The following is a 16,998-nucleotide window of genomic DNA, read 5'->3' as shown; positions in this document are numbered from 1 at the left end:
TTTATTTTGTAAAAAATAAAGAGGTATGTAAAGGCTGTATACATTTTGTATGTGTGTGGGGGTGTCTGTATCTCTGTGTTTTTAGAATTTCAGGGTTTTTTAAAAAAGATTTTATTTATTTATTTGAGAGAGAATGAGAGGGAGAGAGAGAGAGCGTGAGAGGGGGGAGGGTCAGAGGGAGAAGCAGACTCCCTGCCAAGCAGGGAGCCCCATGCGGGACTCAGTCGCAGGACTCCAGGATCATGACCTGAGCTGAAGGCAGTCGCCCAACCAAGTGAGCCACCCAGGTTTCCTTAAGTAAGTTTTTAAACAAATTAATAACAAAAAAGATTGCCCAGAAGGATAGTCAAGATCGGTAGAATCAATTTTGAATCTTCGAATCTATTTTGTCTCTTTCTCTTTCTCTCTCTAAAAGAATGTTTAATATATTTGACTTAGCTTGACACATACAAATTGTAGATTATATTTCAATCATAAAACAAGTAGAATTGAAATATAAAGTGTACATATATATATATATATATTACATGTCTTCAAGTGCCGAAGAGGTATTTTGATAAACCACATTCATCTTTTTACTTTATAAAACAAATCACCCAAATAACCTAAAACAATTTTTTATTTACCATTTTTACGTGTGATAGTAAATTTGTAAGTCATAAGCGACTGTCTACTTAGTAGTATGTACTGTGATTAACATATATTGTATAGAGAACACTAAGCAATCTTTTCATTAGTTCATTCTCATAACACGTTACTTTTGCTGAGAGTTGTACCAAAACTTGGTTTCGGAAGCATGGGGTAATTATGGTCAAGACCGTGGACTCTAGCACCAGATTTGGTCATTGAGATCACAGCTCTACCTTTTTCTGGCTTTGTGTGAACATAATGAAGGATGATAACCTATCCTACCTCAGAAGCTTGTTTAAAGGATTAAGTGACTTAGATGTAGACATGCAGAAGAGTCGCTGGAATATATTGAATGCTGTATAAGCATCAGCTCTTACTACTTGGCCAATATCATTTATGTGGTTCAGTCTTTGGGAAGTTATATGGCTGCAAGCCTACTTAAACATCCTCGCTGCTGGCATCCCTGAACTTGGGCGTTCTCACTAAATGATTATGTTTTCACAGAGGTCATCATCCTAATGTGGACAGTAGTATAAACAGAGGATGTTGTTCAGATTTTATGGTTTATGTATGAGTATTCACTTTTAATATAGTTAGCATGTTAGAGATAACTTGGAGTGAAATCTCTTCATATTCTTTGTATCTTGACATTGTATCAGTTCAAAGTATTAATGTATATTATTGCAAGACCTATAAAAGAGGAAGATGTTTAGGTAGGAAGGCAAGAAAGCAAAGAAGGAAAGAAAAGAAAGGAGGGAGGGGAAAGGAAGAAGGAAACTCACAGGTAGAAAAAGCTTCCTCAAGATATTTGACTTGCAATGCACTTTACTGAAATGTATATGGTCTGTGATTGTAATCAGTTGTGTGATTATTTAAAAAAAAATGCATTCCCTAGTGGAAAGTCTTTATTATGATTTTTTAAGTGTAAAAATGTATTCAACCAGCACGAAACCAATATATTGATCTTACCACCACCCCCCACCCCCAGTTTTGGATTCAAATCAGTCATTGATAAATGAAGTTTATCCTATACAAAGAGTTTGGAAAGGCCTCAGGAAACTTTTTTAAGGTTTACATATTTAAATTTTCCAAGTTTCCTGAGGGATCTAGACGTTGAGAAATATTTACAAATATCCACTAGTTTCCACTTCTTTCCTGATTTCCTTGTTAAAAACTTTAATGAAAAGAAGCCCAAAATATATCTTAAGGAAGTTGTACATAAATCTTCTTCCCACCATTAATACAAGACATGCCTCATTTTACAAATGTTTCTCAATTACATTATTCCTGATCTATAACGTTGGCATAGCTCTCACTGTTGAAGATAATTGTGGTTCTTTTATGTTTTTAACCTTGTATGATTAGTCCTATGCTAAAACAGGGTTATTTTACCTCTGAACTACCACAAATAGATACAAGAGCTACTTTACATATAAATGTCCCTTCAAAACTGAATACTATTGTGTGCTGATTTGCAGCAGAGTCTGTGTGAAGGGAGAAAAAGCTAATAAATGCTGTGTTGTGAACCAGTAATTAGATTCTCAATGTGGTATAAAGTATTCCAGGGGGGTTTGTTCTCAGCCTCATAAATTTGACCATATCTTTCCATTCTAATGCTATTAAGTGACTTAGAGACATGACTAACAGTAAAATAAGCTCCTAAACCACAGCGGCAGGCACATAAGACTGAAATTATGCAGTGATGATTGCCATTCATTTAGGAATTGGCTGTCCCATTTGCTCTTAAATATCAGGCGAACAGCAAATGAGAGCTGGCTGTTAAACTGTGAATTCAGGGTCACGTGGCTTAATACCTCTTGTGCAATTTGCTAAACTTAAAGATTATTAAAGATTTTTCACTTGGTTCACTGCAGAAACCGTGTAATACCTGTGGTGTTCTATAAATATTTGGATGAAAGTATTGTTTCCAATCAATTTATTTCTCATTCTTATTGAATTACCTCAAACTAGCGTATATCCAGAGCCGCAGGAGGTCTTAGTAAATACAGATTTACGGGCCCCCCTCTCAGGGTTTCTGATTCTGTAGTTCTGGGTGGGAGTCTGATCATTTGCACTTCCTGCAAGTCCCCAGGTGAAGCTGATGCTGCCAGCCTGTTATCCATCCACACTTTGAGAACCACTGACCTCATACCATGAAACCTCACAATCAATAGGATTCCTTAAAAAAAAAAAGAAAGAAAGAAAAAGAAAAGAGCTAAGAAAATAGACATCCAGGTTTGGCTGTCACCATTGTTTAGGAAACCCTGTCCTAATTTACTACATCAAATATATTGAGGGAAACATTTCCTCTTTCGGGAATTCTGATGAAGCTCCTTTCCTAAAATCTAACAAACATTGCATCAAGTGGAGCTTTTTATTTGGGGTTTCATTTCTATGAAGGAAGACTTTAGTTAAATAAAGCAAATAGAAGAGCCCTCTCATAATCCCAGAAGAATATGTGACACAAATTTCTGTCATTAATATTTAATGAAGATTTTTAAAGTCTTTTGAAATCTTACTTCCTTCAAAGTCCAAGATCCATGTCGGAATTTGCCAGAATTTTTGTTTTTATTTTTCTATTACAACCCCTAAAAAAAAAAAAAAGATAGTTGCCATTTCCCATGGGTGTCAGTCATTTATCTTTAACAGTACTGCCTTGTGGTGACCAAAATTAGGGCCAAAGTTAAAGTACTCCACTCACACTCTGTTTTGTTAGCAGATGAAATTTTCAGCATTCATCTCAAGTTTTTATCTAGTGCATCGCTCCTTGTTTTATATTAGAAGAGCTTGACGTTATTTCTTTTTCACCTCGATTCTGTGGATCAGCTGCCTGGCCCTTAGACTGGACTTAAGACCGCAAGGCATCTTCTGTCCCTTCTGTTTTACTCCTCTTTTATCCTTGAACGCCATGTTTTCTCCACCATGCTTTACCTCAGAACTTTGAGTCTTTCCGCCTCCCCCCACCCAGCTTTATTGAGATGTGATCGATATACGACATTGTGTGAGTAAGATTTATGACATGATGACTTGATGCACTTATGTATTGTGAAATGAGTACCACAGAAGCATTAGTTGGCACCTTCATCACCTCATATAGTTACCATTTCTTTTTTATGAGGAGAACATTTGAGATCTACTCTTTTAGCAGCTTTCAAGTATATAATGTACCGTTGTTAACTACAATCACCGTGCTGTGCATTAGATAACCAGAACTTATTCATCTTATAACTGGAAGCATGTATGTATCCTTTGACCAACATCTCCCCATTTTCCACACCCCTTTTCCCCCTTAGCCCCCAGGCCAACCACCATTCTGCTGTTTTTATGAGTTCAGCCATTACAGATTCGACATATAATATCACATAGTACTTGTCTTTCCTTGTGAGTTTTATTTTTTAAACACAAGGTGTTACTATCTCAATCTTTCTATTAGAGCTAGCTCTTCTGAACAGGTCTAATCAGTTCCTTTCTACTAAGGATGATTCCCATCTGAATGATAACCCTCCAGATGTTGACCAGCCACAGAAGAAAAGACATATATATGCTATACATACACAGATCATACTGGGGAAAGTCTGCTTTGGCTAAAGCTGGATTTAAGATCTGTAAAGACACCTAAATGATAACTTTCTCTATAGTTTTATACAGTTGTCTTTCTACATATCTCTAATACTTTTACTGATTTTAATAGGCTTGTGAGAAGGATTTGTCTACTATCTTGTGCAGTACTCCCAACAATATTATTTTCTTCTTCAATTTCTTTTTGGAGAAGAAATGGAAGTCATTACTTGATCCTTTCCTGTGTATCATCAACTAGGACTCTGCTCTGTGGACATTGTTCCAGAGTTACACTGCAAAAACAAGTGTTGTTATGAGTCATTGACCACAGCTGTCTCATTTCTTATGTATTCCAAGTGCCTTGTGCAACTTGGCATGTACTACATAGGCACTCAATAAATATTTGTTGAATAAATGAATTGACATTTTTTAAAGGTCAGAATTATAGAAGAGGTTGCTTTCTGAAAGTTTATAATTTAGAAAGTTTCAACTACGTCGAAGTGTGTGTATGTGTGTGTGCGTGTAATAGCTTTAAATAGCATTTGATAGTGCAAAAGTGGCCAATGGACAAGATAAATTATGTTTCCTGTTAGTTATTATATGTTTGTATTTCGAAGAGGAAGTGCCGCCCAGATTATTTCAGTTTGATATCTTTTAAGCTCTTGTAACAGGAGAGTATTGAATTGTGTAACATTTTGATGTTCTGATGATGATTGTTATTAATACAGGCATTGAATTATTTATGGTCGTGTAAGAATATAACACGGGTCTATTAAAACATGTAGCACTGTCATGTAATAGGATATATGAGAATATTTTAAAACCTCTTACTGTACATGAAAAACATTCAAGGTGCCCTCAGTAAAGATAGCATAATACAGAGGTAGCAGACTACAGACACACCCATTCATTTACATCTGTCTATGGCCGCTCTAATTTTACATCTCTAGTTAGTGAGTGATTGAATGAGTGAATACCTTCTGAGCAGAAATTCTGCTTTCAAATATTGACCCTGAGGAAGTAAGTCATGTATACGAATAAGTTTGTACAAAGATGTTCATTCCACTACTGTTTCTATCAAGACAATGGAAACCTAAATGTCAAAGAATAGGAGTCTGGCTAAGTTCTGGCATATGTACACACTGGGATACCATGTAGCTTTTTTAAAGAAGATGTTACAGAAATGTATATATTTATATCAAACAGGGATCAGCAAAAGACAGCACTCTGGCCAAATTCATCCTGAGACCTGTTTTTCACCACCAGAGCTAAGAATTGTTTTTTTACATTTTAAAGGATTAGAAAAGAAAAAAATCAACACCCATGAGAGAGAGAGTATGTAGCTGGCACTTACTATCTGAACCTTTACAGAAAATGTTTGCTGACCTCTGATATAGAATGTGTTTGATGTAGATTAAGTTGCTGCGGATGGATTTAACACATTACAAAATATTATATATGGAATAATGCCATTTTCCAAAAATAATACCATTTAGAAGGATAGATACTTAAGATGTTAACAATAATATCTAGGTGGATAGGATTAATGGGACTCTTTTTTGTCTGTTTTGTCTATGATTTTTCAATAATGAGAATATGTTCATTGTATCATAAATAAGAAAAATTAAAAATTTAATTGTGGTGTTAGGTACAAAGAATGGGGAACGAGAAGGAACTTCTGAGTTCTCAAGTGCAAAGGTATAGCTCTCCATTTTGCAGATGAGGCAGCTGAGGCTAAGAAGTTAAATCAGCTTGCTTAGGGAGGCACAAACGTAAAATAAAAATAGCACTGCTGCCACATTTTTTGTTCAGCAACATCACCATTTGATAACTTAAATTGTTCATCCATCAGCTGACATAGTTAATTATGAATTCTATGCCCAAAGGCAATCTAGGGGTGTCCTTTGTATGATAAAGGAGGGTTATGCAGAAATCAAAACCACCAGATTAATGGGATTAGATGTAGAACCAGATGGGTTTACATTTGCTTAGAAGGAAAACAGAGTAGCTTACATTTTGCATTTTTTAAAAAAAGCAAACAAAACCTATTTAGATGTAAGTATTTAGTTCACTTTGCAAATTTGCAAACTATGACTGCTAAGTAATGTACTAATCCACTGCTTTTTCACACCTATAGAGTTAATAGTTCAAATTCAGTCACCTAAGACAAAAAGGGCACATTTCCTGAAGCTCATGCCCTTCACCATAAGGTAAACACAGAAGAGCCATTTGACTTATCCTCAGGCTCTGGTACAGACAAATGCTTAGATAATTAGTCAGCAATTTAGAAGGAGAGCAAATATACTACAACATTGAGAAGTCTTCACTTTAATGAACTGATAGCTGATAACAGAAGGAAACAGTATGACTACAGAAAGCAGACATAAAAGCTCAGCAGTTTTTGGACCATTTAGTGTATGTACAAAAAAGGCTAATATCCTTCAATTATTCCTGAGGGAACCAGTAACTTATAGCAAAGAACAATGATGATGGTAACTATTATTGCTCTTTAAAAAGCACGTGTGCATTTAATCACATTTAATCATCTTGTGATTTGGGAAAATGATTCCCTGCTCACATATTTAGAAACTGAGGCCCAGAGTGGGTTAAGTGAGGGCTCAAGATCTTACAGCTCTGTCAGCAGATGACGTGGAACTAGATCTCTTAGTCCCAACCCAGTGTCTGCATGGATGCAGATGCTGAGGCAGCAAGACGGGATCCCTCTACGTTTCACTAAATCAAAAGAACAGATCAACATGTTTTTAAAGCCAATACAAATAAAAAGGTTAAACTATAAATATTTTGATGTGCTTTAGAGGTGAGATTCGATATCTGGAAAAATCCCTACCATAGAATGTCTTATAACTCAAAAATGCCAAAGAATCACAATATACTTGGATAGATGAAGCTGTCATTTTCTTCTTACCTTTCTATTGGGCAAAGGTTACCAAGCCAGGATGTTGTATATTTTAAAAGATTTGTGATGTTTACCTGCAAATGTAATAGTAAACAGAACAGTCCCTGTTTTAACACTATGATAGCTCATATCAGCAACCTTTATGGGTTCCACAAATTCTATTAGAATTCATAGCCAGATAAGGTAGATGTTTTTATAATATCCTGTCTCTTTAGTAAGCACTATTTTTTCTTAAAAAAAGTGTTTTCTTTTTGATGTGAAATGTGTGTTCACGCACTACGTGGCACACTTAACTAGTATTAAATATTTTCAAAAACTCATGTAGGCGAATTGCCCATTTTTTAAACCTAAATTGAGATAGAATGAGCAGCTCAACAGCCCATCTCTGAGCACTGTATAATGGCTGAGACTATTATGCTGTTATTTATTGTTCATTGATGTTTTAGAAGTTAGATATCTAAGGTAACACGATGTGTGGTACACCTAAGGATAATTCTAAGTGCAAGAGCTGTTAGAACTTCCATGTTGAATGTATGTTAGAAGAGGGACCTATAACTTTTTATCATCATACTATTTACTTTCTCCAGCCACCATACTGCACCATTTATCTGTACAACAAATACACTTTCTTCTTGAGAAACAGTTTTTTAAAGGACCCTAATTATTTCTCAGGATCTTTCCTCTTTCACACAGCCAGTATAATGTTTCTTGGTGTTGTCATTTATGTATCTTTGCCCCTTACAACTCTGAAAATTTCCATAACCAGTGAGAACTGCTGCCTTTCTCCCTGCCCCATTCCTCAGGACCCTGATTCAGAAATTCTTACACTTGTTGTAAATGGGAGGCAGACCTACCACTAAGGTGGTAAGTGTTGGGGCTTCCTTGACCCAAAGATGTATTCTTTTAACTAACCCTTCAACTTCTGTCCCTGATATTTAAGATTAATGAACTTGTCTTATTTCATCTGTTCTTTCTTACCATTTCCTAGACCCTGCTGTCTGTCAGGCTCCTTCCTCTCCCCTTCTGCTTTATCTCCTGGCCTCCACCATGTTAATGCAGGGTGTGCACAAACAGGTACATACCTGCCCCCAAATAAACACCCACCTGCACCCACATAAGGGCCACTTCTCCAATCTCACCTCACCCCCAGGATCTAATTCCATCTCTTGCTTTGTTTTATTCCTATGGTTACAGCCTGTGTCACTCAATTTAGCCTCTACTTATATGTTGGTTCACATTACTGTTTTATGGTGTATATTTTATGTTTATGTAGTTTTATATGCCTGGCTTGCCTTCCTGGTTGTAAGCTCCTTGAGATCAAAGGATTTTTTTTTTTTCCTAGTGTGTGTCTCTCTTATAGCCCTTACCACATTGGGAAACATGTAATAAGTGCTTCTTAAGTCTTGAAACCAGATCCTATGGAACAGAAAAGTACCTCAGAAAAGTGTTTTCTCTACTGCCCACATTGTACATAACAGAAAATTGGAGAAGTTAAATGACCCATCTTCATTGTGATAGAACTGAAAAGTAGCAGACCCTGAGCTAAAGCCCAGGTGTCCTGATTGCCTGTTCAGCATGCCTGTTACCAGGCCACTTGAACTCTGGCTTATGCTCCAGGAAAACGGAGGACCAAATCCAGGAGTAGACGGCAGTGGTTTCTCCCCACATGAATGCTGCTAATGTCAACCTTAAACAACAGCCTAAAATTCTCCCTAAGATTTCTCCAATTTTTCATCTGGCTCTCTTAATTTTATAATATCTTCCCTATTCAGGAGCTAGGTAATGAAATTGGAGCCTTCAGGAAAAAATCAAGAACCTAGGGAATGAAATTGGAGCCCTCAGGAAAAAATCAGTACCAAGATGCAATTTTATTAATTCATTTATCAACATTTATTCATTTTGACTAGGGAGGGGACACTATAAAAGCAAACTTTAAAAAAAAATTCACTTAATTTTTTCATGAGAATAAATATTTTTAAAAAGCTAGCTAGGTCAAAATGCCTATTTGCTAGTGAGTTCTATATCTAGTTTTTAATTTATTCTTACTGGAAGGTTTTTTTTTTTTTATTTCGCTTAAACCGTGTGCTTTCATACATTAGAAAATCCAGTTGAAGGCACAGTAACATTGATTCTTCTTCACTGTGACTCATGGTTACTTGCAGGTGAGCGTGCATGTCCTTTGTATTTTGAATGGTCCAGTTGGGGAGATTTTAATGCTTCAATTTTTCAGGAAAATGAAGAACACTCTCTTCATCTAATTGCCTAAATACTAAAAATTGAATCATACTGAATCATAGAGAAGAAAACCAAAACAATTGACAAAAGCATTCATTAATTTAGAAATCCAAAAAATGCAGTTCATAATGCAATTTGACAAATACAACAAATAATTCTCATTATTTAGAAAAAACCCAGTTTAGGTTTTAATGAATTACAGAGAGAATGCAAAGATTAGAAAAAGGCAGTGAAAGATGTGTACACACATACATACGAGATATTCACAGGGGACAGTCTGTCTGGATCAGAAGAATTACTTGTGTCTGGGGTGGCATGAAGCTGGCATTCCCGTGGCCACAGCTAGTATGGAACGATCCCACATCAGAGCATTTAATTAGGGGAGTAGGGCCTCAGTGAACCTCAGTTTCATCTGTATACCAAGATTATGGAACTCGATGACCCCTGATTTCCCCTCCAGCTCTAAATTTCTGCTGGATTAACTATTTTTATATATCCTTATTTGAATATTTAAACCTTTAGCAGTTCTGCTCTAAATAAAAAAGCCAGAGTAGCTCAATAAGTACTTATTGGTTGAATGATTAAATCTGGCCCATATAATGTGGTTAATCAACTCAGCTAACGATATATAGGTTATTTCAGTTATTTTCAGCCAAAGATATTTATCATATCTGTGGCGTCTTGTGCTGAAAGCTTTATGTAGCGAAAATGAGTAATAGGTAAACGCTGCTTACACTAATGGGGAATTAGTGTTTGATCTTTTAACAGTGAAGTTTTCAGCATAAGCATTTGAAGAAAGGCTTTGATATTGATTGTGTGGTTCAAACTGAAGCATGTCTGAACTGAAACGGGATCTTTCCAGAGCCGAAGCCTTCTGTTCTTACTCCTTCCCTCTTTCCTTATTCTTTGCTCTGGCATGTAAATAGTCCTCTACAGTTCTTCAGGGATCTGCAAACTAGAAAGGCAAAAAAAGCCATACATCTTGTTTACAGCATTGTCTAATCCTATCTGTGAGGGTAAAATAAAAAGAGAAATGTTTTTATTTGATAGATTCTAAAATCTGAAGGTTTTTAAACATTGATCAAAAACAGCAATAAGACTGCGATGATGTTCCTTAAATGTAATGAAAAGATACAGTTTTGGTGCAGTTATTTTGAAATTCTTAACTGGAGACCATAAAAGTTATTTCACGTAAACCTGTTTGTTAGCTTCATGCTTGAAAGATTATTTTAGAAGCTATGTCATCATATTCTACCATCCTTTCATCAAATTGTATTAGTTTTGTTTTTTTCTATGGATATAATCAGAATCTCTATGATGCAGGATCTTTTTGAAGATTCCTTTTGGGTCCTAAGATGTCTGCCCATCTCAAACTGATTGGTGCGAGTTGCACAAAAAAACTATTTAATTTAAATGATCATTTTTTTAAAAAAGAAAATATCTTCTATTATCAGCATGGATTGCATTTTATTAACTGCCATTTTTCTTCTTGCTCTCTTTTAAAATCCTCCCCACCAAATAGAAGTACCAGTAAACCCTGGAAACCAAGACTGGCTAAGAATTTGGTGGCAAATTAACACTTCCTATCTTTATAAACATGATAATGGTTTGGGGTTTTTTTGCAAGTCTCATTTTAGTACTAGCTCTGTGACTTCTGAGTACTAGTTTTTCTATAAATCAAAAATAGAAATTAACAGCCCCCATCTCCCATTTTGTTGGGGAAACCGAGAACCAGAAAAGTTACCCTGGTGACGCACCCAGGCCCCGCATTAAAACCAAAGCAGAGTCAGTGCTATTATCCAAGTGCTAGCTGGGTCCAGGGCTACCCCAGCTTTCCTGCCGCATTTGAAGGAGCACCCAGGTACCATTTAAGTATGCTTCCTGTGATCGTTTGCCTTTCAGCACACTGTTCAGGATGTGCTAGTTAAAACTTAACCGTTCTTTAGAGTGATTTGTGACATTTCTTCTTCATTCTTTTAACAATATTAACTTTACAAGCTAGTTTGGAATTTTATTACATACTCACCATTTTAGGTAGAAAGATGTTCTCTTTGAGAATCTGGATTCCTCTTCCAAGTAACCTCTCTTTATATCTCAGAAGGAGATAACAAATCAAACATTAAGAACTGGGATTGACTCAGGCTCACATATTATTTCATTTAAAGCATCAACATGTTAATTAATGGTTTCACCCAAAACTATTTTGTAATTGTGCCCAAGGTTGAGACTCCATAATATTTGATGTAATTAATTATTTGCCAACAACAGAAACTAATAGAATAGGATGGAGTACTTTGCGAGCACTAGAATATTCAGTGGTTTCTCATTACAGTGCCCCAAGTATATTTATTAATATTGGATTATTCATTCATTTATTAAATGAATGTTTGATGAGTACCAGCTACTTTCTTGGATACTAGATAGACATATACAGGAACAGAGAAGACAGCCCATGCCCTCGGGAAGCTTACATCTAGTGGGGTTGTCAAACAATAAACAATAAGTTATTTAGGGATGTGATAAATAGTGGAACAGAAATAAACAAGACGACACGATGAACAGTAAATGAGAATGGCTAACTTTACATGGGGTTGTTATGAAAGACCTCTCATGAAAGGGAACATGGAAGCAGATTCCTGAAGCTAAGAATGAACTAGTCATGCAGAGAGCTAGGGAACCATCAAAGGCAGACTAGGGAACCTCAAGATGGAAGGGTCGCTGTTTCCCATGTATTAACTGAGAATGTAAATATTCTCCCATACACTACTCATAGGAATACTGTGGTGATAGCAATAAATTTAAATACAAAATGGCCTGATCTGGAAAAAAAAAAAAAAGGCCTAATCTGGGTTGGATACATATAAATAAGCAATGAAGGAGAAATGGAAGTTTTTTTCTCTACTTTTGGAAAGAAAAGAAAATTACTTGGATGTACAAGAGAGTCACACAAGGAAGCATTTAGAGACCGGGATCTTGCTTTCTGTAACCAAATGCTGCGTTGTGTGATGCCAGTTGTCAATGTAGGAGTTCACAGAAGGCAAAGATCTTGGCCTGGACCTGGGACTTGGCCTGAGCCTTGAGGAATGGGTGAATTTGGATTGGCCAGCAGGAGGCAGTAAAGGGTGTTTCGGGGTGAGAGAATTATGTAAGTAAGCATACTAAGGTGGCACCACCAAAAAAAATGTAATTATGCAAAAAGAGATGTGAGCTCAGCTTACTGTGGTAATCATTTCACGGTGTATACATGAATCAAATCATCATGTCGTACACAATGTTACATGTCAATTATATCTGAATAAGGCTGGGAGGGAAATCATTTTTTTAAAAAAATGATAACTAAAATGGACTGAACTTGAATGAGTGCTTGAGACCATAATGGATCAAGCTGTACCCAGAGTGGTCTTTGAGAGAATGGAAAATAATAGAAGTCATGGAAAGTCAGCATATCAGTTTTAACCTGATGTTTTAGACAAGGGGGAATCATTATTGCTTCTTGAACAAGAAAATTGTATGATAAAAAGGGAAAATTGGTAATATAGATAGAGATGAATAGAGACAGGAGGGAAAATCCTGGAGAATGGGAGACTAGGTAGGAGGAGGACCTTCTTTTTTTTTTTTTTTTTTATTAGGCCATTTTGTTGTACCCGGTGATGAAAATGAGAACTGTGCTCATATCATGGAAAGGGAATGAGCTGTACATGAGACTTTTGGGGCAAATGAACATTAATACTTGATAACTGAAGAGTGATAAATCAGTAGTCAAAATGCCTGCTCTCTCAAGCCCCAGGGACTGGCCGAACAGTATCAGTGATGGAAATGGGGAAGTTTGCCTGGAATATTAAGGGATTATTTCATCTTGGACATGTTAAGTTTCAGATGACAACAAGACACTTGTGAGCACACAAGTACAGAACTAGAGCTAACATGGAAAGTTGAATTAAGAAATGCAAACAGGTGATGAGAACTGAGGACTTAGCTCTTGAGAATGAATGCTTATGATAAGAGTATGTGTAATGGAGTCACAGTACACACACACACACAACCTGAGTAGAAGGTAACAAAATAGCAGTGGGATAAAAGCCAAGACAAGAATTTCAGGCAGTAAATATGGGAATAGGGAAAAAGCATTATCATTATCCCCATAATGATACAACTAACCTTTTAGTATGATTGCTATATGTCCTAAGGTCTTTCAATATATAAAAATGCATTCCTCTCCACAACCTTTAAAATAGCAAATGCTATCGTTATCCCCACTCTATAGATGAGGAAGCTTAGCACAGAGGGTTAAGTGATTTGTCCAAGATTACCCAATTTGAAAAAGTTGGAACTGAGATTCAAACGCAGGCATTGTGTTTTCAAAGCCTGCATCCCTAACCTCCCACGCCATATGGTTATAATATCCACGATGGTATTTTAATTGCATCATTTCACTTCCATCTTATGTAAGTTTCTTGAAAAGGAGTTAATTAATTAACAGTTTAAAAAGTGGAAACTAGGAAGTCAACAGATGGCTGGGCAGTGATTGGATAGTCCCTTTCAGTAGAAGAGAACTTGGAATTCTCTAGGGTAAGGCAGAGAAAGGGAAGAATATATCTTTTGGTCTATTTTTTCTTTCTCCTTTCATATACAGTTGTTGAAATGGGAAAATTGTCCAGTTTAAAGAAAATGGGAAAAATGGTACCTCTGTTTTCTAGTGCTTTCTCTATACTATAAATGTTTGTATCCTTATTTGTATACCAGGAATGTTAATTTATCTAAACTGTCAATCAAAAATTTACATGAAAACTCATTACTTTCTTAATTTTCATTAATAGATGAGAGAATGCAAAAAGAGTAGGGTTTCAGAAATAGCATCAACATTGACATTACCGGAGTGTATTCAGTCTGAGAGCCCAAGTGCCTGGATTTGTCTGTGGGGAAGCTCAGGGCTTAGAAGGAGTTAATGGACTGAAACCCTTCCCTCTGGAAAAGCTACACAAGACTTCTTTGATAGTGGCTTTAAAGAATGCTTTCCCACTGGCTGGGAGAGGACTTTGTTTCCATTTTCCATGCTTTTCAGGGTTTCCCCAGCCTTTCTCACATCTCCATTGTTTAAGGAAGAGGCAAGTGGAAATAGTTGAGTTCTCAGCCCACCACACTCAGTCCTACAGTAGAAGGAGAAGGGGCAAGGCACACTGCTTGCTGCCTCAGGTGTCGCAGGGAAAGCTGTCGCAGGTCTTCCTTCAAGGGGACTGTGAATGGATGTCATCTAATTACTCTTCCTGAAGCACAATCTGCTCAAGTGAACTGGCTACTTAAAAACTTTCCATCTTTTCACATTTTAACAGAGTAAAATTCTTAGCCATGTATTTTTATGACCCTCCATGATTCAGGCCCGTGTTGTACATGTCTGACCTTGATACCAGTTTTCCTCCCTTTTTTGGTTAGGCAAGCTGACCTGCTCCATTTCTCCTACCTGCCCCCTCTTGCCTGTGTCTGTGTTTACACTGCCGTCTCCACTTCCCACTCCAATCTCTAGTATCACTAGCCCCTTACGTGCTGCACGTAGTCCTCACCCAAATGCGCGGCCTTCCAGCTCATCTGAGCTCCCAGATGATTTTATTGCCAGCTCTCATTTTATCTACATTCTAGATATTTATGTGCATATGTTATCTTCCTTATACATTCTGGGCATAATTTGTACATAATTTAACTTTGTATCTTCCATTTCACCTACATTTAACATCAGAGGAAGTTAAAACCGCAAACAGCTGAGGGGACATATAGGTTACTTGTAATAATATGTCTTTTTAAAACTTCTCCTTTCTCTGAGCCCTAGTAAATAAGTGAAGCTGGAACAGGACCAGTTCTCCCAATTTTCAATCCAGGACTTACCCCCAACAGCAGTGGTTCTCCTCTTGGCTTGCATTTTGGAATCACCTGACATCACCTCTGGTGCTTTAAAAAATTCTAGGCTGGAAGCCCCAACCCATAGAATTTAGAATCTCAGGAGTGCAACCCAGACAGCAGCATTATTCAGATCTCCCAACATGATTCTAATTGTGCAACCAAGATTGGTAATGAATTCCCCACAGCATGATGGCCCCTAGACCATTCTTGCTTTGCTAGGTAATTCTGTTAATTTGAGAAACTTTAATTTTTTCGTATAAAGAAAATTTTAAAGTAGAAAAGTGCTAAACGTGAGATGGTAGTATAACAGTTTTTGTTTTGCTTACAACAGTAGCTTACATAACTGTTTAACTTTTCAGATATTTCGAAAGAAAGCAGTGGAACTCGGGGTAAAATTGCTACCTGCATTTCATACTCCCTCTGGAATACCTTGGGCATTGCTGAATATAAAAAGGTAAAACTCTTCATTTTAACAACATATTTTTGAAGTTGGAATATGCAATATTGTAGTTTAACTGTATGGATGATTTCTTACATGATGTCAGTAACCGATACCATCAGCAGTCTTGGCATCTGTCCTTGTGTTGGAAGCTATACGTTTTCCAGTGTTCCTTGGCCTTAGATGGGTCCCTGTCATAGGATAGCATGACCCTAACAGAATCATCCAAGTCAAACATGATTTGAGGTTTTCACTATCTCATGGTGATGTTGCATTTTATTTCTCTGTAGATGCCAAGAACTTCCCATTATCTTTAAAATGGTCATGAAAGCATTTCACTCCCATAGCATCCAATTCCTAAGAGCACTTACTTCAGTTAAGCTGCTAGCAGAGCTATTGCAGAACTAGAATCTTGGACTATTAAGATCTCCCACGCAAGGAGCTGGTGTGACAGACGGAGGGAACACCTGGGCTGCCCCACTCACAGTTGTAGAGGGGGGAAGGGAACTGCCTTGCTGACCCAGATCAACCCAACCTTCTCATGCATTTGGGTGGAGAACCCTGTTAAGCCAAGTCATGGGAATTTTGCTTCTAGTAGACCTAGGTATTTTTCCAGGGAGTAGTTTTAATTTTCATGATAGCTTGAACATTTTGTCACTAAACAGTTTTATCTCAAGCTTCCTTTTTAACGCCTTCTTTCCCATAAGTATTAATTGCTTATGTACCTCTTTGTCGTGGTGATGATGATGATGATAATGATAGCTATTTTATCTTCATAAAATATGAAGCTTTGTTCTAGGCTCTCTGCATGTATTACCACATTCAATCCCACACTAACCCAATAAGGTCAATACTGTTGTTATCGCCATTTTACTAATGGAAACTAATAAGGAACTTGTGCTGCAGAGAAATTAAGTAATTTGCCTAATATCATACTGTATGTAAGTGGTAGAAATAGAATATGTACTTAGACATTTATACACGCATTGATACATAGGCCCAAATTAAACAGCTTTCTTGGTTTAGAAATACCAAGAGGATGTACAGGGTGGTTTGGCAGGATTAATGCACATTTATTCTTGATTATTTATTTTGGTGACTTTCTTTCCTAAAATAATCTTAAATAATCATGAAATTACTTATTTGGTTAATAAATCAGTTAAATGTCATGCTTTGTTTTCATTTGTATGTTACTATGTATACCTTGAAATCACCCTGTACCTGTGCATAAGTGTGTGTGTGTGTGTGCGCGCGTGTGTGTGTGTTTGGGTTTGGGGCAGGGGTGTCGTTGAGCAGTGAGACAGGGAGAGACCACACAACTAGGCCA

At 36.9% G+C, this 16,998-nt stretch overlaps 1 protein-coding gene across 18 annotated transcripts in view; it reads left to right on the top strand.

Moving 5' to 3' along the window:
• Positions 1–16,998, top strand: part of MAN1A1 (mannosidase alpha class 1A member 1) — a 200,951-nt gene that overhangs the window by 78,266 nt on the left and 105,687 nt on the right. For all 18 annotated transcript variants that reach the window (XM_040627720.1, XM_040627715.1, XM_040627719.1 and 15 more), the window contains exon 5: positions 15,592–15,686. In XM_040627720.1, the coding sequence (XP_040483654.1) occupies positions 15,592–15,686 (95 nt within the window). The remainder of the gene's footprint in view (positions 1–15,591; positions 15,687–16,998) is intronic.

This window comes from Ursus maritimus, unplaced genomic scaffold (genome assembly GCF_017311325.1).
Source record: "Ursus maritimus isolate PB19 unplaced genomic scaffold, ASM1731132v1 scaffold_13, whole genome shotgun sequence".
Lineage (NCBI taxonomy): Eukaryota > Metazoa > Chordata > Mammalia > Carnivora > Ursidae > Ursus > Ursus maritimus.
The sequence above is the reverse complement of the archived record's forward strand: the minus strand, read 5'-3'. Positions and strand labels throughout refer to the sequence as shown.